Source organism: Episyrphus balteatus, chromosome 2, assembly GCF_945859705.1.
Source record: "Episyrphus balteatus chromosome 2, idEpiBalt1.1, whole genome shotgun sequence".
Taxonomy (NCBI): Eukaryota; Metazoa; Arthropoda; class Insecta; order Diptera; family Syrphidae; genus Episyrphus; species Episyrphus balteatus.
In genome coordinates, this window is record NC_079135.1 from 35,669,236 (window position 1) to 35,693,142 (window position 23,907).

Here is a 23,907-nt window from a genome sequence, read left to right on the forward strand (position 1 = left end):
ATATTGGAAGCCGCTGTCGTTAGATTAGAGACATCTTTTAGGATTTCAGCTGATAAGGATTTATCAGCGTTTGGCAATGTTACGATTATGATGTGATGTCACCATAAGTTGAAATTTGGTATTGAAGAACGATTAATCAAGTAGGTACCTAAAAACAACTTATTGTTAGTGATTTCTTTGTAACTTTTGCCGAAAAAGTAGTATGCGTTTTTAAAAATCTCAAATTTCATCGAGTGATACATCAAAAGAAAGGTCTCTTAAAGCTCTATTCACAACTGGAAACTAAAAGTTTCTTGGAGGTCTGGCTGCTAAGTTATTCGCATCAAAACATTTTTATTTGCGATAAAGGTTCTACACTGAGGGGAAAACCGCAACGTAAAATGTAATATGTTCAACGTTGATTTAATGTTGAAAAAACTAACATGAAATATCTTTAAATTAAAATTGAAACAATTTAAAAAAATTTTCTATTTTTTTCGGACTTCAGCTTTTGTAGCATTTTATCAACCTAATTTCCAACAGTGAGATAACACAGTGGTAAAGCATTCGCCTAGTGACCCAAAGTTTGTAGGTTCGATCCCCAGCGGCTGCCAATTTTTTCTTTTTTTTTTAATAAATTGATGCTGTTTTTTCAAAAATGAAACAACTTTGATTTTAAAATTTTCGTCTTCAACGCAAAATCATGCCGAAAAATAGTTGAATCAACGTGGTTTTCGTTGATTTTAAGTTGTTTTTTCCCTCAGCCTAAACCAATGAACCGATTAATATCAAACTTGGTATATGTATAGTTTTTTGGCGACTCTCAAGAGGGTTTTTTACAATTATTTTTTACCAAAAAAACTGGTAAATACCTGTCATAGACCGACTTTAGTTAATGTGAATTTGCTGGAAAACGGCCTCAACGATTTTGTTAAGAAAATTCAAATATTAGTTTTGAGACTAGGTCAACTTTTTAATGCCATAGTTTTTTTTTTTTTAATCCGATTTTCTCCGAAAGTTCTAATTCGATTTCAACAATATTTTTCGTACAAAAGCCTTTTCATAGCATTAATAAAAGCCAAAAATCAAATTTTGAAAAAGATTATTTTTTTGGATCAAAATTGAATTTTTATTTTTTGAATTTTTGAATTTTTAAAAACTTGACAATGATTTTTTTAGAAATTTTGGTTTTAGGTGTTGATTAATAACAACGGTTTACAAAATTATACTGCCGAAACAAAAAATTTACTTACTTTCCTGAAGGTTTTAGATGTGCTGAACTCGAATCCGAAGTCAAAAAAATAACCAGCTCCCGTTTTTGAAATATTACCGTTAGAAATTTCAAAAAAAAATTTTTTTTTGATTACTTCGGACCTTATTCTTTTATACAGGGTGTCCGGTAAAGAATGGATAAGACTGAAATGGCTGATAGGTGCACTTATGACTGTTCTAAAACCAAATCGAAAAAATTTCTATCGCAAACAGTTTAGAAAATATTAGCCTTTTCGTTCAGTGTACTTTAAATTTCATCATCATAGGTTTTCTTTAACCACAACCACGAATGAATGAATTTTATAAATTTCTTATTTTCATAATTTTCTACAATAATTATTGTATTATACCTAATTGACTCACTACATAAGAAGCTAAAAGTTTTTATAACTATTGCACCTTTTCTTTAAAAAAAAATTGAAATTTGTTTTCCGATGCAAAGTAGAATTGCTACAGAATGCCAAAGTTTAGTTTTCTTAAAAAACGGCCCTAACGATTTTAAAAATATTTTTATGTTGTTATTTTAATTTGAAAACGAATTTGCACTTGAAAAATTACCTTCAAATTGATCGAGTGAGACATCAAAAGAAAGGTACTTTTTAGCTTTATTTTAAACTGAAAACAAAAAGTTTCTTGGAGGTCTGGTTGCTTAGTTATTTGCATTCAAACATTTACAACTTTAAACCCTGCAATCGTGGTAAATTATGATAGCTCTGTCAGAAAAGAGTTTTGTTAGTTCTTAATGCAGGTTAATATTTGCATCAGGAAGCTTTTGCGAAGCAGGTAAGGACTTCCTTCACTACTGGTTTGTGTTTCCAGAAAGAAAAAACAAAGTTGCAGAACTTAAGCTCGACTTTTCTAAAATCACACTTTCAAGTAGGTATGAACCAAAAAAAAAACCCATCTAAATTGCAATATAATTTTTATTCGATAGCCGTTTTTGAATTGATTACAAATTAAAACAAATACTGCCGAATTCTAAAAAAAGGCATTTTTTGTTGTATTATTTCACTAAATTACTTACTTTTTTACTGTAAGGTTCCTTGACCGTTGATTTTATTTACCAATGGCAAGACAATGACTTTAGCTTTCTCTAATCTACTTTTGTGTGGAGTGTTGTGCACTATTAATTAATTATGATTTCAAATCATTGTTTAACAACAAAATAGTACTAAGCAACCGCAACCATAACATGTTGGATTTATTGGAAGGCATTTTTCCAAAGATCTCATCTGACCACACGACGATCCTGTTTCTTCTTTTAACTTGTTTTTTTTTGAAAGCAAATAAAATGCAGACGTCTAGCTAGCTGCTGCTACATTTATTGCTTTTCTAGGTTCAATTTGATATCAATAAGAAAGTGAAGGTGAGCGAGTCTTGATGATTTGATGCGGACAGGAAAAGTAGTTTCATTAATTTAAATCGATTAATATTTAAGCTTCTGTTTGCAATTAACACTTAATAGAATTTTCTTTACAGGGAAACGTTTCAACGATGAAAGCCGATACATCATTATTATGTACTTTTAGTGCATTTATATATTGTATAATCAATCCAGCGTATGCTTCAAATGATGAAAGATATGGAGTTAATATATCTGATCCTTTTAAATTCACATCTCAAAGGAGTCAAGGATCGTTTGATGGAATATCTCTTCAACGACCACAGTCTTATATGGAAAAAGTTAACGTAAGAAGTATTTTGTCAAAAGCCTTAAGTAACAACTTATATCGTCAAACATTTTTGGAAGCTATGCCAATGCTAAGTGAACTTACTCCAGAGCAATCATTAGGACTATCGGAACTTATATCTTCAAGAATAAGTTCAAAATCCGTCAACGAAGAAGAAATTCAAAAGGTACAATTCCTAATAAGGAAAAGCTTTTACTAAATTTTTACCTTTTCTTTGCAGATTTCAAAAATATTTGGTAGAAAAAAGTCACAGATTCTCAAACTTGTCGATGACCTAGCAACTTTTGTTCGAAGCTCAGCACATAAATTGAATGGACTTGAGTCAAATGGTGGTCTTTTAGAAACTCAATCAAATAGACGATCAACTCAACTAACATCTAGTGAATTGAAAATTGAAAGAGGGAATAAAGGTATTGAAGAAGAATTTATCGACCCTCGAACTATCAATGAGCAACTTTTGGAAGGTTTTAAATATCAATCTTTTGAGACTGAATCAAAGGATCGTCACAAACGGGCGGTAACTCAACTTCTTCATAAACTTATCCGGATACCTCCCACAAATTCAACAATTGAAGAAATACCTTCACAAAAATATCAGAGTTCTGAATTGAAATTAAATACAAGCAGTTTTGTAGGACCAAGTTCGGTTACGGAAACAAGTCTAGACAATTCAGAAAATAGCACAACTTTGACATATGAACAAATTGAAGATCTGGCATTTGCTGATTTGAATGGAACTGAAATTGAATTGCATGGAAATTCTACTGATGGGAATGAACAGTTGCCAAATCCAGAAGAGTTGGTTGGTAATCCTCGATATCGAATTTCTGCAAAGCATCGCATCAATTATTTGAAAGGAGATACTAAACGGAAGCGTATACCAGTTCGGTCTCATCAAATTAAATTACTTCAGAAGCAATGTGAACGTTTTACAGCATCGATGTGTATCAAAGCTGATGATTATCCTTTGTAAGTAAGATTATATTTAAAAGGCCAGGTGTGGATGCTGTAATTTCTTCAATTATGCAGCGTTATCGATTTCTTATTCTATTTGTAAATTATTATTTTAATGGTTTACAACTTTTTGAAATAGTAACGGCAAGATTTTAAGCGTCTTTTACGAAAAATTTAAAAGCACAGGCATTTCAAAATGTATTTTTGCATATTCAAAGCATGTAACATATAGACCGAGAGCCCACAGCAAATTTTGGAAGTGGAGGTATTACCAAAATGTGAGTATGCAGTTTTGTAGCCTTATGAATTCTAACAACGAATTCAAAAGTTTGGCAGCTTTAAATGGTTTTCGAGGGAATAGAAAACGCGAGTTTTCCAATTAATGTGAGTCGGCTATATTGGCAAAAACTCATATTCTGAATATAAGGACTGATGCTTTGTCATTTCCCCTAAGTCTAAAGACATCAATCTTGACGATGCTAAAAATAGAACGCAAGATATAAGCTTTTTAAACTAACCATATCGGATCTATTTTGGAGAGTTCCGAATTAAAAAAAAAAAAAAAACAAAAAATTTAATAGAAAAGTCTCCAAAATAAAGCCACTTAAACAGATTATATCTTGAGTTCTATAGATCGCATCGTCAAGATGGATGTCTTCAAGCTTAGGGAAATGACAGAGCACTAGTTTCTATATAAATAATATGAAATAATGCGAATTTGGTCTACTTATTTGAAGTGAAAAACTCTCGTTTTTTAATCCCCTGAAAACCATATAAAGCCGTGATTTAAAGCTGTCAGACTTTTGAATTCGTTATAAGAATGCATAAGGCTATAAAACTACATACTCACATTTTGGTTATACCTCCACTCCCAAAATTTTCTGTGGGCTCTTAGACTAATATGATTTTAGGGGCGTTATCTCATTTCAAATTTGTAATCCGTATATACGAACCTTAAAGATTTTAAATCTATGCTCTAAAATAATTTAAGACTGATAAGCAATATTAGCCGTGTTTTATTGGAACTTAGTATTTTACTGAGTAAAAATGTTATGCTGTAAACAACAACAATCGATTACTTCTACTTATTTATAATCCATATTGTTTATGTGTCAAAAATTTATAAGTTTAGAAAAAAAAGTTTTCAGTTAACCAACAAATAAAACACTTTTGTTTATCCTTAGCGATCGTTTGTTGTTGTTTCCCATGCAAAATTTTACTGAGCTAACTACTGAGTTGTCCATAAAACACGGCGTGAAGAGTATAGCCCGACTCAGGACAACACGATTTTGTACACTCAGACTGTCAGACAGCCCAACTCAACCCATAGCCCGACTCAAGATAGCTCTACTCATCGCAACTCGACTCAAGCAAGAATACTGAGGAGAGTAAAGATTATTTACACGCATACCTGAGTCGAGTTGCGATGAGTCGGGTTATGGGTTGAGTCGGGGTGTACAAATTCGTGTTGTCCTGAGTCGGGCTATACCCTTCCTTATTTTTCGAAATTAACACTTTAAATCTTCTGTCAAACAACTCCAAAATATCGTGGGCACAACGCCAAAACCACGAATCTGCAAAATTGTAGTTTTGAGAAGAACGGCTTCAAAGTTTTGGAAATGCATACAATCTTATGGGAACTCGTGCTAAGGAAATTGATATTTTAGGCTTTTAGGCAACAGATGGATGATTGGGGTCGAAGCAGTGGATAGAGGGACCGATTACAAGTTAAATGACGCATTAAAGTGAAAATGTCCAAAAATGCAGATTCGCGGTTTTGGCTTTGTGCCGACGATATGTACAAATGTGTACATTTGCAAAATCTTTCTTGATATAAAAGTTAATTAGGAAAAATTGAAGTCCCAGACTTCTTTACAGTCTTAGGGATATGCAACCATTTTTAAAGAGATCATATTAATCTAATGTTTCTTCATTTATTCAATAGGGAACAGATTATGGGAAGTATCCGAAGACATAAAAATGCCATGTCAGCACTGTTAGCAGAGTATCGTGACAAAACAGCAGAACTTGAATATCAGGAACAATTGGAAGAATACCAATTCAACAGCAAAAGGTTTGAAAAATTCATCTAATAAATGTTCCTTAACATTAATAAGTTTTTAACTTTTGTAGAAGAGAAGATGGAAGTGTCATAACTCCAGGAGGAATGTGTGCCAGTGTTGTAAGATACGCTCGTCCACAGAAAGCTCGATCAGCATCAGGTGAATGGAAGTATATTGTCAATACTGGAAAACATACACAAACTTTGAGGCTTGAGAAATGCAGGTAAAAAACTTTGAATATTATTAATTCTCAAGACATTTTTACTATTTTTTAAACTTTAGTACTCCTCAAGAAAGTTGTTCATATTTGTCTCACAACTATCGCTCACGATGTACTCAAGTTTACAACTACCATAGACTCTTGAGTTGGGATAAGACAAGAGGACTTCATGTTGATATATTCAAAGTTCCAAGCTGTTGTTCCTGCCAAGTCGATGGTTACAGAGAAACCTTTCCCCCACTTGGAGGCACAAAACACAAAGATTATACACCAGTTCCTGACAATAATCCCTACATCAGCATAAACGACGAGATTGACTACGAAGATGAAGACGATGAAGATCCGGCAAATGCTTATCACTTTGGAGGTGGTTACACCAAAAATAATTATCAAAATTCTGAGCTTCTCCTAGAAAGTCAAAATATCAAAACTAAAGTAAATCATCCGGTTCATAACCCAACAGTTGGATCTTATCTTAGTCCTCCATCAGATAGCTACGAGTCGAAAACGGTCCCGAAGTTTGCTAGACCAACTTACTATACACAATCCAGTAATTCACTAAGTGGAAGTGGAAGAAGTCGAAAACCATACAAACACTATATACCAAATGAGTCAAGGGTTGATGTGGGTGTACAAAGTACAGAACAATCAGATCTTGAAATAAAGACCTATGCTATAAATGACAATTCACGAGTACATCAAAAACGTAAACGACTTTATTCTGGAGCAGCGAATGCTGAAAATCCATTTCAATCATCAGGACCAGTATATGCATCAAGCTCCATTTCCAGTTATATCACATCTCCAGAACTAACATCAACAACATCTTCTCATAATATTGACTTAAATGCAAATTTTAGAAATTCAAATAACCGAAAGGAAGTTCTCAATGGAAAACGAATAAATTACAATTATCATCCGATTATTGACTTTTTCGAAAGCCATCAAAAGTCTGCAAAAGGTCAACATGTAATTCGAAATACTGCAACAAATTCCATACCAATAAGTAGTGCTGAATCGAGTACATCTAGAGATCGAAGAATTGGATTCGGAATGGAAGGAGCTGAAAGTAATTGGCATCCAGTTGTCGTTAAAAGTTAGATTATAATGTCCTTTCGTTTTTTTAAAACATTATTTATTAATTTGTTTAGTTTTTAATCATAAATGTTTTATTTATTTATTATATTGAATTAAAATTATTTTCTAAATTATGTAATAATTATTGTAAGCATTTTATTTATGTTCCAATGAAAGAGGTTAAAAAAGAGAGAAAGCAAACAAAAATATTTGGATGGCAATATCACAGGAACCAGACCTCCAAGAAACGTTTGGTTTTCAATTATGAATAGAGCATAAAGAGACCATTCTCTTGATGTCTCACTCGATGGATTTTGAGGAAGTTTTTGAAAATGCAATTTTTTTGGCAAGGGGTTAACCTCGATTTTTGCTCAAAAATCTGAAAAAAATAAATTTGTAATTTTTTAACCTGAATGCATAAACCTCTTGATTACGAACTCATATCTTTAATTCAAACCCGGTTCCGAGACTTTGGTCAAAAGATATCGGTTTCAGAATGTAAGAAAGAGAAAAAAAATGTTTGTATAGAAATATCTCAGGAACGGGACCTCCAAGAAACTATTGGTTTTCTGTTATGAAAAGAGCTTAAAGACACCTTTCTTTTGATGTCTCACTCGATGGATTCGGAGGAAAGTTTTGAAAATGCAATTTTTTTTGGCAAGGGGTTGAAAATGCAATTTTTTTGGCAAGGGGTTAACCTTGATTTTTTCTCGAAAATCTGAAACAAATAGATTTTTAATTTTTTAACACGAAAGCATAGGCCTGTTAATTATGAACTCATATCTTTGATTCAAAACTAATTTCGAGACTTTGGTCAAAAGATATCGGCTTCGGAATGTAAGGAAAAGAAAGAAAGAAAATTGTTTGGATGGAAAATAAAACAAAAGTAAAGTGAAGTAATTGGTATGGAATCATTAGATTCCTTAGATTTTCTTGAAATTTTTCGAAAGTAAGGGTATCAAGTTTAATTGTTATTTTTTATTTGATTCTTTAATTTGCAGGATCACATCCTGCAAAGTGACGCGACGCACGAAAAAAGAAAGCTACTTAAGTGTTTTGTCTAAAAGAAACTAGATTTGATTACTGGAATTTTTGGCCCTGAAATTAAAAGTGAAAATTATGCTATGTATAAAAAAGTGAGAAGTTTTGTCTGAGGCCCAGATTCGGTATTGGTGCCTCACTCTTTAATATCTGTATAAAGATATCTACAAAATGTTGCTTCCTTTTAGAACTTGAAACAGATATTATATATTTTGATAACACTAATAGCATCATTTTTGTAATTTATTATTTAAAAACTTTAATTTAACAGTACATTTAGAGTCACGTTCAATTCCTGTTGTGGTATCAATCCTAAATTCCTATTCGTCAAAAAACAAAGAGTCAAAAAACGATAACCGCGGTGGCCCATCGGTAAAAACATCTGCATTTGGTATATCTGGAAATCCATGGAAAATTGGAGGCGGTTGATGAGGTGGACCTCGGTTTGATTCCATTTGATAGATTCTCCCATCTGACTTAACGACATACCAAGTTGACATTTTCGGTTGAATATTTTCGTTAAAGAATATCTTCCGGTTTTGATAACTACTCGGTGCATATTGCGCACTATGTATTTGAGCTGGCGATACATAGTCTTCAATTGGCAATACAACTTGTTGCAAATGAGTAAGTTCATCAACTGGCAATGAGTAATAAGCAATTCCGTTTTTTGGTCGCACCAAATTCTTAATATTGGTCATCACATCGGCATAGACAAGTGCCGCTGGAAGATTGCTTATAGAATAGCGTGATGAATCGGTGGAATCGAAATTACTTCTGTCAAACATTTTTCGTTTCATGCAATCGATTTTGCTCTGTAAAGCTTTGAAACGGTTCGAAGTTTTCGATGAATCAATGCAATTGAGATATTCATTGACATAGGCATTGGTAAGAAGTTGTGAATCGTTCATAGCGTTGATCCCTAAGACAGTCAACATGACAGGATCGGTTAGATTCATCGAATTATCCATAATTCGATGGAATTCCTTTTCATTCAGGAGGACATCTTTGATGACAAATTTGTTGAAATCATTATCAGCTGGTTCATCATTTGGTTCAAACGTTGAAGCATTCTTTAAAAGAACAGTAATATGTTGCAGCAAAGCTCTTCCTGTCAAAAGTTCACCATTTTCTCCCATAATTGTAAGAGCCACTGGTAATAGGCTTCCACGCATCATCATTTTTCCGGACTTATGTCTTGCGTTCGTATCTCTCCGTGATCTTGTTTGACGCTTTGATCTGGTTACGTTATTGCGCAACGAATCCATTTGAACTTCTTGAGCTTCCTCATCGAAGTCGAAGCTTTTCTGTTGTATGTTTGATTGGAAAGTTTTGAACTTTTTGTAATGCACTCTGTGTTTGACATGAGGAATCATTGGAGTCGGACGAGTTCGGATTATGTGATTATGTCTCACTGCAGCTGTAACTTTGAGTGGATAAAATTGAGGAGTTCCGAAATGATAGCCAAGAGTTTCCATTGGTTTTGATGAAATTGGCTTAGTTTTGCTTAATTGTGCTAATTTTGGTGGAGGTTTTTTATTCTGGTTAGGATTGTGGCGATTCAATTCTTGCTGAATGTTGCCAGTTAAAGCTTGAGGTTTGATGAGAAATGCCGAAGTTGGTCGATTTGTCTTTAATGAATTGCTAGGAGCCATTAAATAGTTTGACAGACTGCTTTCATCAAGAATAGCGTTGGCATAATCCTTTGGTATGTGTCTGAGATGTTGCGGAGTGGGCAGTGTTTTCGTGCTTATTGGTGAGAATACTGGAGGATCAATTATGTGAATAACATCCCTGCTTGCTCCTTTGTCGTATTGAATATCCTGTAAATGCTGAGGAACTCTATTCAAGGGTTGTATAGTCTTCGGCGTTGAGAGTCGATAATTTGTTGATAGTGACGAGGGTGACGGTAATCCTTCATCGTTTTCGTACAAAAACTGCGTCTTAGCTGAAGCGTTATCGAGCTTCAAGAAAACCGAAACTAATAAACTAAAAAATAGCGAACGCGATATTGAACTTATCATGGCGAATAATCACAACCGACCGATAAAACTGATCTAAGATACTTTCATCTAAAATTGAGCTTTATATAAAATTTTACCGTTAGATTTATCTCCTGATGATGCGGAGAGTGCCATAATAGTTGGCGATGGCGATTATAATTGCGAATTTAACTTTCTGTCTTGTACTCTGGATGTCTTGAGTTGCAGTTGCAGACGCGAGATGATGCTGTGGCGACGATGCTGTAAGAAAATTGAAAGCAAAAAACAAATTTACCGGTGAAACCGAAAGTGGAAGTTTTGCTGGCGGCGGCAAAAGACACGCGCACTGCGCACATAGGATCAATGCATTCGTGTGAAATTCAAATATTTTTCAAGAGGTTCCATGGCAAAATATAATTTCTCTTAGATACTATTTTCTCCATTTGAGAGGTTATATAGGTCGAATGTGGTTGGTATTTGTTTTGTTTTTTTTAATATTTGTTTCGAGATTGTAAAATTTTATTTAACCGTCGCAATGTCAATAAAAATGTTTATGGTAATGATGAGGTATCACCTTCGATAAGTTTTACATCTTTAAAGTAGCAATGTTATGAAGAACGTTTTGTAATTTTTTTGATATTATAAAAATTGTTTAAAACATTAAACTGAAAAAATAAAAAGAAGAAAAGTAGAAGAGGGATGATAGTTGATCAAGCTGCAAAATTTAAATCTAATTTCGGAATAATGTAATTGTGTTGTGGATGATTTAGTGATATATTTTTAATGCATATTTGTTTAAAAATAATTCAGGTTTTTTTTTCGGATCTTTTAAAAAAATATGAAATTGGTTTTGAACTTAAGATATGAGTTCATAATCAACAGGCCTATGTATTCAGATAAAAAAATTACAAATTTATTTTTTTCATATTTTCGTGAAAAAATCAAGGTTAACCCCTTGCCAAAAAAAATTACATTTTCCAAAACTTCCTCCAAATCCATCGAGTGAGACATCAAGAGAAAGGTCTCTTTACGCTCTATTCATAACTGTCGCATTGTGTCGCGTTGTGTCGCATTGTGTCGCATTGTGTCGCGTTGTGTCGCATTGTGTCGCATTGTGTCGCATTGTGTCGCATTGTGTCGCATTGTGTCACATTGTGTCGCATTGTGTCGCATTGTGTCGCATTGTGTCGCATTGTGTCGCATTGTGTCGCATTGTGTTGCATTGTGTCGCATTGTGTCGCATTGTGTCGCATTGTGTCGCATTGTGTCGCGTTGTGCCGCATTGTGTCGCATTGTGTCGCATTGTGTCGCGTTGTGTCGCATTGTGTCGCGTTGTGTCGCATTGTGTCGCATTGTGTCGCATTGTGTCGCATTGTGTCGCATTGTGTCGCATTGTGTCGCATTGTGTCGCATTGTGTCGCATTGTGTCGCATTGTGTTGCATTGTGTCGCATTGTGTCGCATTGTGTCGCATTGTATCGCATTGTGTCGCGTTGTGCCGCATTGTGTCGCATTGTGTCGCGTTGTGTCGCGTTGTGTCGCATAGTGTCGCGTTGTGTCGCATTGTGTCGCATTGTGTCGCATTGTGTCGCGTTGTGCCGCATTGTGTCGCATTGTGTCGCGTTGTGTCGCGTTGTGTCGCATTGTGTCGCATTGTGTCGCGTTGTGTCGCATTGTGCCGCATTGTGTCGCATTGTGTCGCATTGTGTCGCATTGTGTCGCATTGTGTTGCATTGTGTCGCATTGTGTCGCATTGTGTTGCATTGTGTCGCATTGTGTCGCATTGTGTCGCGTTGTGTCGCGTTGTGTCGCATTGTGTCGCATTGTGTTGCATTGTGTCGCGTTGTGTTGCATTGTGTCGCATTGTGTCGCATTGTGTCGCATTGTGTTGCATTGTGTTGCATTGTGTCGCATTGTGTCGCATTGTGTTGCATTGTGTCGCATTGTGTCGCATTGTGTCGCATTGTGTTGCATTGTGTCGCATTGTGTCGCATTGTGTCGCGTTGTGTCGCGTTGTGTCGCATTGTGTCGCATTGTGTCGCATTGTGTCGCATTGTGTCGCATTGTGTCCCATTGTGTCGCATTGTGTCGCGTTGTGTCGCGTTGTGTCGCATTGTGTCGCATTGTGTCGCATTGTGTCGCATTGTGTCGCGTTGTGTCGCGTTGTGTCGCATTGTGTCGCATTGTGTCGCATTGTTTCGCATTGTGTCGCAAAAAAATATGAAATTGGTTTTGAACTAAAGATATGAGTTCATAATCAACAGGCCTATGTATTCAGATAAAAAAATTACAAATTTATTTTTTTCATATTTTCGTGAAAAAATCAAGGTTAACCCCTTGCCAAAAAAAATTACATTTTCAAAAACTTCCTCCAAATCCATCGAGTGAGACATCAAGAGAAAGGTCTCTTTACGCTCTATTCATAACTGTCGCATTGTGTCGCATTGTGTCGCGTTGTGTCGCATTGTGTCGCATTGTGTCGCATTGTGTCGCATTGTGTCGCATTGTGTCGCATTGTGTCGCATTGTGTTGCATTGTGTCGCATTGTTTCGCATTGTGTCGCATTGTGTTGCATTGTGTCGCATTGTGTCGCGTTGTGCCGCATTGTGTCGCATTGTGTCGCGTTGTGTCGCGTTGTGTCGCATTGTGTCGCGTTGTGTCGCATTGTGTCGCATTGTGTCACATTGTGTCGCATTGTGTCGCATTGTGTCGCGTTGTGCCGCATTGTGTCGCATTGTGTCGCATTGTGTCGCGTTGTGTCGCATTGTGTCGCGTTGTGTCGCATTGTGTCGCATTGTGTCGCATTGTATCGCATTGTGTCGCATTGTGTCGCATTATGTCGCATTGTGTCGCATTGTGTCGCATTGTGTCGCATTGTGTCGCATTGTGTCGCGTTGTGCCGCATTGTGTCGCATTGTGTCGCATTGTGTCGCGTTGTGTCGCGTTGTGTCGCATTGTGTCGCGTTGTGTCGCATAGTGTCGCATTGTGTCGCATTGTGTCGCATTGTGTCGCATTGTGTCGCATTGTGTCGCATTGTGTCGCATTGTTTCGCATTGTGTCGCATTGTGTCGCGTTGTGTCGCGTTGTGTCGCATTGTGTCGCATTGTGTCGCATTGTGTCGCATTGTGTCGCATTGTGTCGCATTGTGTCGCGTTGTGTCGCGTTGTGTCGCATTGTGTCGCATTGTGTCGCATTGTTTCGCATTGTGTCGCAAAAAAATATGAAATTGGTTTTGAACTAAAGATATGAGTTCATAATCAACAGGCCTATGTATTCAGATAAAAAAATTACAAATTTATTTTTTTCATATTTTCGTGAAAAAATCAAGGTTAACCCCTTGCCAAAAAAAATTACATTTTCAAAAACTTCCTCCAAATCCATCGAGTGATACATCAAGAGAAATGTCTCTTTACGCTCTATTCATAACTGTCGCATTGTGTCGCATTGTGTCGCGTTGTGTCGCATTGTGTCGCATTGTGTCGCATTGTGTCGCATTGTGTCGCATTGTGTCGCATTGTGTCGCATTGTGTCGCATTGTGTCGCATTGTGTCGCATTGTGTTGCATTGTGTCGCATTGTGTCGCATTGTGTCGCATTGTGTCGCATTGTGTCGCGTTGTGCCGCAATGTGTCGCATTGTGTCGCATTGTGTCGCGTTGTGTCGCGTTGTGTCGCATTGTGTCGCATTGTGTCGCATTGTGTTGCATTGTGTCGCGTTGTGTTGCATTGTGTCGCATTGTGTCGCATTGTGTCGCATTGTGTCGCGTTGTGTCGCATTGTGTCGCATTGTGCCGCGTTGTCTCGCATTGTGTCGCAAAACCAAACGTTTATTGGAGGTCTGGTTCCTGAGATACTTCTATACATTTGTTTTTTTTTCTTTCTGTTTCTAACATTCCGAAATCGATATCTTTTGACCAAAGTCACGAAATTGGTTTTAAATTAAAGATATGAGTTCATAATTGACAGGCCTATGCATTCAGGTTTAAAAATTGCAAATTAATTTTTTTCAGATTTTCGAGAAAAAATCAAGGTTAACCGCTTGCCAAAAAAGTTACATTTTAAAAAACTTCCTCCGAATCCATCGAATGAGACATCAAAAGAAAGCTCTTTAAGCTCTATTTACAACTATAAACCAAAAGTTTCTTGGAGGTCTGGTTCCTGAAATATTTCTATACAAACATTTTTTTTTTCATTCTGCTTTTTAATTCCGAAACCAATATCTTTTGACCAAAGCCTCGAAACCAGGTTTGAATTATTATAGATATGAGTTTATAATCATCAGGCCGATGCATTGAGGTTAAAAATGAAAAATTAATTTATTTTCAGATTTTCGAGAAAAAATCAAGGTTAGCCAAAAAAAAAATAGGTACATTAGATTTGTATCCAAACGGCGCAATTAAAAAAAATATATTTCCAAAATCTCTAAAAATCTAAATTTCTTCGATTTCTTCCTATATTTTGAGCGAGCCATAGATAATGAAAATTGCTAACGCAGGATTCAATTTTGATAAGCAATGCAACATTGAAAAGCTATTACATTTGAAAATTCTATAGTTCAAATTGGTCCGGGCGCACATGCATTTCTAAGCAAAATATACTTTTGTAACAGATTTCCATAATCTTAATTATAATCTGAAGTCAAAAACAATCTTTATTCTATAGCATTTAAAGGTTTTTAAATATAAGAACTTCAAAATGTTTTTTATCTTCGAAACATGACATAGAAATTGTTTTTTACCTAAGATTCGAATTCAGTTGAACTCACCTAGTACATTTGTTTTATTTTGTTTTCGAAAAATAATAGAAGTTTATACCAAAACCGAAAACCTTTCCACACAACAAAGTTAGGTCTTTACCATCATTTAACAAACTTTATTAAACTGTAAACAAATAATAAACAATCTGCATGTACAATTATTAACATTCTTGAGAATAAAGTTGCTATTGAAGTGAAGTTCATACGTTTATCACAAACTTATGTGTGTAAGTATGGTAATTCTATTCAAGCTACTTGTGAGAATTGGGTGGCTGCGAATCAAAAATAATTATTTCTTGTTCTTTGACATTGGCCAGGTTAATAATTAGCGATCGGTCATGTAAAACGAAAATCTGGGGACATACGAGTACACCTAATGCCTCTAAAGACAATGAAAAGATAAAACGTATGTAAATATTTACAACAAAATAACCTTTGCGTGACTTGACATGAGAGGCTTTATTCCTCATATGGGCTTTACCTCCCATAGGGTTAAATGAATTGTATAAAAGTGCAACGAGTGTCTTTTGAATGTCAGTTATCATCAAACTTCTTAACTTGTACGCTGGTTCTAAAAATGTTTAAATTCTTTTCATTTTGGGTAGTAATTGCCTTGTTGGTATTTCTAACAACAAGTACTTCTGGTAGACCTCAATCTCGGAGGCAACTTTTGGATAAACGTGTGGAAAATAGAGAACAGGAGAGTGAAGATCTGGATGCTGGAGCTGACGATAAGGATGATCTAAAGGGATCAGCTTCAATTGGCTATGGATATTATGGCGGATACCCGTATGGTGGATATGGAGGTGGATTGTACAGTGGTGGATTGTATGGTGGTTCACTTTATGGTGGTGGAATATACCCTTATAGCTACAGCTTGTCCAGTGGATATTATGGTATTTATTTTAAATCTTATTTGAACATTTTGATATTTCACCTTTTTCATTTTCAAAAGGAGCAGGATACTATCCACATTACGGAGGATACGGAGGATTCCCAGGACATTATTTCTAGACTTTACCTAACTTTATCTATCAAAAAAATATAAATACAATTATAATAAGTATAAGCTAGCTTGTTTTACTTTTAGTTTTCACAACATATAACTTCCTTAGAAGATTCTTCAAATACTGTTCGAGAGGATATCAAAGATACTGAAAGAATATTTTTGAGTTTAGTATCATGTATTAAGGTGACAGATTTCTAATTCAAAAAAGTTCAAAACGTATATTTCAAATGGAGCATTTACCTTGCCCATCGTATTGTTTCGAACCAATTAAGAATTAAGAGTTTCCTATTCCTCAAAAACTGAAACGCCATAGTAAAAACTATTCTATCGCCAGCTGAAATGATTTTTGCCAAATCTATGAAAAGAAAGTCATTTCATTACGCCAAATAAGTGCCTCGTAAGTTTTCTCAGACATTTTAAGCAAATACGTGTGTTTGGATTTTGTATCAAGTTTTCTGCTCACCTCTTTTGTTTCCAACATTCATGGGTGGAGGAAATTAAAAAAAAAAACCATATTGAGGGCTCAAAGTGAACCAAGTCACAAAAAGTGAATTCGGAGATATAACGAGTTAAAGTAAATACTCTACCATTGAATTTCATGGTGAATGTTTCATTTGAAATAAAACACTTTTTGACCAAACTAATGAAAAACACAAATAGAGTTAAGCCTTGCGCAGATTTTAGCACCAGATTTAGATTTTTTTATTTTTTTTACTTGGTCCGTTACATCTGTGAAACCCCAATACATCAGCCAATGTGTGGAAATAAAAATAAATATCATTGGTTGAGGTTCATTCAATATTAATGCTTAAATATGTTTCATTAAAAGAGTCAAATTTTCAGGGACCAAAATTTTGAAAAGTTATGGGAGAATAAGAATTATTCATCCTTTCTTTTATTGAAGTAAAGTATAAAACGAATTTTCCTCCTGGTCTGATACTGTGTATTAGCACAATTTACTGAATTTAAAGAAAATTATAAGGTCACTGTGGCGTATGCGTAACTTCTTTGCGAGCTCTTAAAAAATATTCAATTTTATTGGTCTGTAAGATGAATTAATTTTAGTGCAAATAATGCTTTTAGCAGAGGCACTTCTATGACGCAAAATGTTAGTTGATGATAATAATATGCCATGGCCTGATTGAGTTAATGACCCTTAAAATAAAGAAGACGCTACAAATAAAGATGGAAAAAACCTCTTGATACCAAAGAAGTGATTCCGCATGCACGCATTCACGAATAATGACACCTTATCTGTGACTGATACATTTTATTTCTTCAAATACAGAATAAATTAGATTATCTATCTTCTGCGTTTATTAAAGAAATATGCAAAGATATTCAAACAAAATACCAACGTTGATTGAAAAAAAAAAAAAAAAATAAGGTTTAAAATAAAATATTCCAACACGTGTGTTTCTGTTACAAAAAAAAACAATCTGCATTGAGAGTAAGATGATCTTGACAATCCTTTCATCCTTCTCCCACGATTAACCCAATTCTTTCTTTTTTAATACTTTTGTACCCAATTCTGGAAAATTTCTATAAAAATGGTGTTGCATACACTTTAACTTCGACCTCAGATGCAATTTTCCCTTTAAACTAAACCTCAATCTTGCTAATAGCTTACAACTTAATCACTTATGGTTACCATTGTATCAAATTATGTCGTATCGTGATCTTCACCTGTAAAAATAAATTCATGAATTTTAATGAAAAATTAAGTTTTCACTACCATTTAACATAATTGTCTTGTTTATGTTTTGATCCGGTAAAGTAGTTTAAAAAGTAAGTGCCCTTTGGCAATGTTCTATAATTAACTACTTTAATTATTTCCAATAAATAGATAATTGATTTTTTGACTTCTCTTTTTTTAACACTCTTCCGTTTATAACTTGTCTTTTAGAATAAATTTAAAAGTTGGTACGTATTTAGGCCTAATAAAAATGCTCAGATTGGAACATTCTCTTTTTTGTTTAGCAATAAAAACAAAAATTAATTTAGTTTTTTTTTTTTTATTTAAAGCATAGCATTGATAACAGGTAGGTTCTAGTAAGAATAACCTTACAGAAGAAGGAAAATGATTTTTTTATTGATAGCTCTACTTTAGCAAATTGACTAAATTACAATGTATATTTGAATACAGTCTTATAAGATTCACGCAACGCTAAATTAACATTATTTAATTATTTATACAAGATCAAGAGCTGTTCTAAAAAACTCTAAAGTCAATGAACAAAAAATGATCGAATTAAAATTGTTTATATATTTTAATCTATTTCCCCAAAATGCGAATTTTAAATAAACAAAAAAAAAAACAAACTTGTTTCTTTACTGTTTTTTTTTTTGTATTGATTTTAATTGGCTATTGTTTTGATTTTATTTGGAGGGATTGATTTAAAATCAATTTAAAAGAATATAGATTAAGCAGTAAATTTAAAAGAAGTTAATTTAGACAGAAAAAAAAATATTAAGAACAAAAAACGAGAAACATTCAAATTCTTTTTAGTTTATAGCTTTTTTAGAAGCTAAAAAAAGATTTTAGGGTTTCAACTTTCAAGTTAACTTTTTTTTGTGAAATATGGTACGATATTAGAAAGGATGGAACCACAATATTGATTAACATTTTGTTAAATATTTAAATTTTGTCACAGTTAAACGGCTATATAAAAATATTGTTACTCAACTGGGAAAATATTTGACAAGACTATTAATTCTTGGAATTCTATTTTTCGAGGTCAATTTTATTGGCATTTTTGTTCAAGCAGTTTACTTTATTTGCATTCGTTCAGAAAATTTTGCATTACCATGATTTTTTTTAAATCCAATTTTTTTTTAAATGTTAACAATCGTGGGGCAAATTGTAAATGAGTTTGAAATACAGATAATTACTTAATTCCTCAGAAAGGAAAAAATAGACTTTTCTATTTACAATTTCTTTTTGGCGATAGTGGTTTATTTTTTGTTGAAATATGTTTGAAATTTTGTATTTATAAAAATCTATTTGCTTGGAAACGACTATAAAGATTTTCAATTTGTTTTCTTAAAATTCTTTGCTATACGAGAAAATAAGCGGCATAACTTGTCAAAAGAAGTTTTTGCTATTTTAAAATCAAATTCAATATTATTTTTTCAGTTTTATAGAATTTCTTTGAAACTAAATTATCAATATTCCAAAAAAAACTTTTTTAAAAAGGTGCGATTCAGTCGTACATTTTATTAGTTTCTATTTTTAACCTTTATATTTTTTCGTTTGGGATTTTGAAAAAATAGGTTATGTTAAATAGGCAAGATACATAAAAATACACATTATGATGTTATACAAAGACTTAGAAATGGTGGGGAACTTCACAAATTAAATCAGTTTTTTTTTTTAAATCATTAGAGCCATCAAAGAGTGATTTTCCCAGTTATAATTTAGAAAGCAGGGTAGAAAAATAGCAAGTGTAATATTTCCTCATACTCTTCACTAAGCCTTAAACAGGTCAGGATTAAAATTTAAAAAAAAAAAATGTAAATGTACGCTTTTTATTCTTTTAAATCTTAAATAAACCGCTCATAGGCTCTTTATTTATTAAAAAAAAAAAACTTCAAATTATTTATATTTTTACACACTATTAAAAAAATTCTTATAAAATACTGCAATTCAAATTAAAATATATGCACAGCTCTCGCATCTAATTTTCATTGGGATTTCATCTCCTCTTATAATTATGGTGTTAATATACAAATCACTACCTAGATCACACCGTTTCGCTTCATTAGTTATTGTGTTGAATACTGAATACCATCTCACAGCCTATCCAAATTGACACCAAGCTGATTTCGATTTGATGGTTCAATTCAAAATGATTTGTATCATCGAAATAAAATGACCAAATCATAGGAAGCAAGCTATTAGTTGGTAGTTTTTGTTGATTTCCGGCTTTGAACCAGTTACCGTTACAAGATTTTTAATAAAAAAAAATAAAATCATTTAGTAAGATATAATGTAGGCAATTTCTGAAATCAAAATGTGTTTTGTTAAATTTATGGAAACATTTTAAATCAGTGTTTTCTGCTCTGTATTCTTCATTTAAAATTAATGAATTAACGTTTTTATTAATTAAAATGAGTTTTGTGTATATTAAACGGGAACCAGTATCATTTAAATTAATTTATAAATATAAGTTGGCCAAATTTATTTTCTATTTTTGTTTCCTGATTTTGAGATCAAAGAATGTTATTTAAAAGTTGTAAGACTTCAAAGAACATAGAATATGTAACTTTTATATGTAGGTATACATATGTATTTTGTGTGTTTCCTTGAACTAAAATTACATTTTAAGGTTTTTCTAGGGCAGATTTAATATACCTCTGAAAATTAAATTTAAAAAAATATATAATAAATAATTATAATAAAAATAAATACCCTAATATTTACAACCCCAAATCTATAAGCTCACAAATTGCCAAAAAGTCGGTTTTCTACGACAAAAATTGCCTAGTGCTAAAGTTACAAAAATAGCACGTATACGCCCTGTGGTCCTTTTTTATTTTGAAATACATTAGTATTTTGGAAACATTTATGCTTAGTATATAGATATCTCTGAAGTATTTAGAAGTACATTACAGCAGTACAGTACGTGTAAATTTTTAGCTAAAGAATCAAATTGTAATCGAGAAGTTCCAGAAAAAAAATATACATTTTCAGAAAGAAAATCAAATTCATTATTCCTTTAAGAGCCAATTTTTCGCTAGCTAATAAACCCCAGTTAAGGCTTATTCCTACGAATAAACGTTTTGTTATATTGATTTGATGGTGTAACTGAAGACTGAAAAATTAGGGCTAAATCGAACTTTGTGAATTTACATATGTATTAATCCATTTTTACCAACTTCAAAAAAAGAGGAGGTATTCAATTCGTCTGTATTTTTTCTTTTTTTTTTTGAAACCTCATAACCTTGGACTGAGTGAGCCAATTTTTATAATTCTTTTTGTATTGGAAAGCTGGTGGCTGCAATGTGGTCCCATTTTAATTTCGTTCACTTCTGGCCAACAATTAGAAAAACCGTGGAAGTCGATTTTATTTTATTGATAAAAATGATAATTAGATAAAGTTCTGATAAAAGCACGGATCCTGGAACTTTTGTGTATCCTTAATTTAAATGAGTATTGATTCTGAAAAAATGTCTTTTGGTCAGTTACAAAACTGGGCTCATTTCAAATTGAAATTATTTTGTCTATTTAATTTATTTATTTTAATTGGATAACATTATATTCAAATTTGCTTTTTTGGTTGATTTTATTTTATGAAATTACCACTTTTGGTAAGCGTAAAGCAAAATTGTAATATGAATTTTGTTTCTTTGAACCAAATATAACATTTCAAATAACTTTGAATGAAAATAAAATACATTTTTTTTTTATTTCTAAAAGAAAAAACTTGCGAATTCAAAATACTTTCGCATCACCTTGTACTTCAATGTGAAATTTAAGGGGATGTTAAAATTGAGTTGAGGAGGGAAGTTGAACAACTCTTTTGATTACAGATTTATTTACATAACCACTTGGCTAACACTAACAAAAAAAAAAGTTAAACACTTCACCAGAGAGTTTCCAATAAAACATTTACCTGCCTGTCTACCATATTTTCGGAAAGATTAAAGTATCAATTGCGGAAATGAGATTCCTTCAATTAAAGAACCTTTAACCAATTCCTTAAAAGAATAAATAAAAAAAACCTCACCAAACTGAGAACTTCTTAAGTTTTTTTCTTTTAATTGTAAAAATTCTAAAGAAGACGAAAACCCACTCTAACAACTTTAGAATGAATATTTATTTTCCCTTTTACTTATTGATTTATTGAAATCAAAACATAAGCTTAAAAAAATATCGATTCTATAAGTTCTTTAGACATGCAATCAAATTCAAAATGAACTGGTTTGAAGTTTTAGCCACGCTTAATTTGCCTTCTGAATAATTAAAGACAAGTATTTAATCTAATTTCGCTACAGATTAGTCTTGTTTATCTGTTAATATTGTGTTTATAGCTTAAGTGCTTAATTATAACTCAAAACATTCACTTAGAAACAATTTAAGAGCTTAAGAATGATGAGATCACGGCTTCATACCAAATTAAAATTCTAACACATTTGTTTGCAAAAAATCGAAGTATTTTTTTTTTTTTGTTAATTAGAACTAATCCATGTGGTCCAATTGAGTTCTGTTTGGAAAACCAAGTTAAATGATAGAGTGCTATTAACACCACTTATAGATTGATCATTATAAAGACCAGACTTGAACGACTTTAAGTTCTCCAAAAACAAAGAAAAATATATAACAAAATAGGTATCCAGTATAATCATCGCATCACCTACGCAATGCTATAGTTGTTTGTTTTTATCTTCTCAACAAGAAAAATTCTCTTCCGTTTTAATATAGTCATAGGGGTCTAATGTTTATTCAAACTTGTTTCATCTTTTTTTTTTTATTTTTTTGCGATTTAAATGCATACTAATGGAAAAAAATGTATCTATATGCAAATAAAAATAACATAGTCAAGAAACAGTTCCGAAAGAACATCACGATCAAAAGACAATGAATCTAAATACTTTCCGTCTTTTATGCTCTGATGCATTTAGACAAAAATTATGCCCTTGCCTTAATATGAGTGTTCACTAATCGCACCTTCACGGAAAGGTGCGTTGAGTTTTTTGAACGGTCTTAAATACAAGGTTAGTCGAATTATTGGTATCGCACCTCCACAAAATCTGAAAAACAAAGCTAAGGTAGATCAAGATCCGGCAAAAGCGGTTACGATGAAAGTCAAAGTCATCATCTCGTCACTCATCAATAACATTAATCTGCACTGCAATTTTTTTTTTTTGTGTTAAATCGATTTATTTATGGCTTAAATTATGCACATGTATTAGTATATGCGTTCACTGAATTGAATAAATTCTTAGTAGAGTTGCCAATGATCAAATTATATTCAGTAGAGTAAACGAACAGAACCAAAGACTAACTAAGGAGAATTTTGTTTAACATCTGCTTGCTTTAAAGCTGTTAAGCTCAAGTATCTTAATTTTTGAATGAGCATTTGAAATTAATATCCCGAAACTACATCAACACTAAATATTTTGCCTAATTTTCAGGCACTGTTGCAAATGAAATTGTATTATCAATAAATATGCAATCAAAATTTCGCAGCGGCAACCCTTAGTTAAAATCATTATAATGTAGACTGAGGACAAAAAAATAAACTGCAATAAATTGAGATGGGTAATTTTATGGCCTGAATGCAGTGGCGGCACTCCTACGAAACTGCTGTGGGTAAACTAATTTCGCTTTATATTTCTGAACTCGTTTATGACAAAGAAAAGTATAATGTGCACCGCAAATGCCTACGCAATTCGTTGACCTTCAAATCGGGATTGTTTTATTTATTCTTTCTTTCAATATTTAAACTGCGAGGATTAACTGATTTCACGTCGCAGACAAGGCTTTAGTTATTTTGATTTTGTACAGTTTTCGGTGTGTTGGACAGCCAAATTACAAATGCATATTATCAGATATTTCTAACAAAAATAACTTTTTTATTTTTTGTTGGAGAGATTACTGATAATTTGCATTGAATATTAATCAATTTATTTGGTAATACCAAAGTCGACAAAGACAAGTTAAGACTTATCAATTCGATCAACCTAAAAATTATGAGGCAGATTTACAACTTATCCAATCTAAAGTAGGTATATTTTTTTCCAAAATCCCCTTTTTGTTGACTTGTTTAGTTGTAGGTACTCAGCTTAATACATTAAAATGCACATTTCATGAGTCTAAGGTTATTTAAAAATTTCTGAAAACAATTTTGAAAATGTTATCC

The 23,907-nt window shown here is 33.0% G+C and overlaps 4 protein-coding genes across 4 annotated transcripts in view; 2 read left to right on the forward strand and 2 right to left on the reverse strand.

The window, feature by feature from the left end:
- LOC129911254 (tumor susceptibility gene 101 protein) overlaps positions 1-23,907 on the reverse strand; it is a 326,606-nt gene that overhangs the window by 217,624 nt on the left and 85,075 nt on the right. The window lies entirely within an intron of this gene.
- On the forward strand, positions 2,746-7,335 carry LOC129909382 (neurotrophin 1). Its single transcript, XM_055986467.1, has 5 exons — positions 2,746-3,108; positions 3,163-3,911; positions 5,842-5,970; positions 6,030-6,182; positions 6,242-7,335. Exons 1-5 carry the CDS (start codon positions 2,746-2,748, stop codon positions 7,278-7,280), a joined length of 2,433 nt encoding a protein of 810 aa, XP_055842442.1. The 3' UTR covers positions 7,281-7,335.
- LOC129909383 (uncharacterized) lies at positions 8,618-10,321 on the reverse strand. Its single transcript, XM_055986468.1, has one exon. The coding sequence runs from the start codon at positions 10,319-10,321 to the stop codon at positions 8,618-8,620; it is 1,704 nt and encodes a 567-aa protein (XP_055842443.1).
- Positions 15,611-16,047, forward strand: LOC129909384 (shematrin-like protein 1). The gene is made up of 2 exons (XM_055986469.1): positions 15,611-15,929; positions 15,989-16,047. Exons 1-2 carry the CDS (start codon positions 15,611-15,613, stop codon positions 16,045-16,047), a joined length of 378 nt encoding a protein of 125 aa, XP_055842444.1.

What these genes read in the sequence shown, in the direction of transcription:
- LOC129909384 (XM_055986469.1), top strand. Translation starts at nt 15,611, where the DNA reads ATGTTTAAATTCTTTTCATTTTGGGTAGTAATTGCCTTGTTGGTATTT. An exon ending in CTTGTCCAGTGGATATTATG is followed by an intron (nt 15,930 to 15,988) that starts GTATTTATTTTA and finishes CATTTTCAAAAG; the next exon opens with GAGCAGGATACTATCCACAT.
- LOC129909383 (XM_055986468.1), bottom strand. Translation starts at nt 10,321, where the DNA reads ATGATAAGTTCAATATCGCGTTCGCTATTTTTTAGTTTATTAGTTTCG.
- LOC129909382 (XM_055986467.1), top strand. Translation starts at nt 2,746, where the DNA reads ATGAAAGCCGATACATCATTATTATGTACTTTTAGTGCATTTATATAT. An exon ending in ACGAAGAAGAAATTCAAAAG is followed by an intron (nt 3,109 to 3,162) that starts GTACAATTCCTA and finishes TTTTCTTTGCAG; the next exon opens with ATTTCAAAAATATTTGGTAG. An exon ending in AAAGCTGATGATTATCCTTT is followed by an intron (nt 3,912 to 5,841) that starts GTAAGTAAGATT and finishes TTTATTCAATAG; the next exon opens with GGAACAGATTATGGGAAGTA.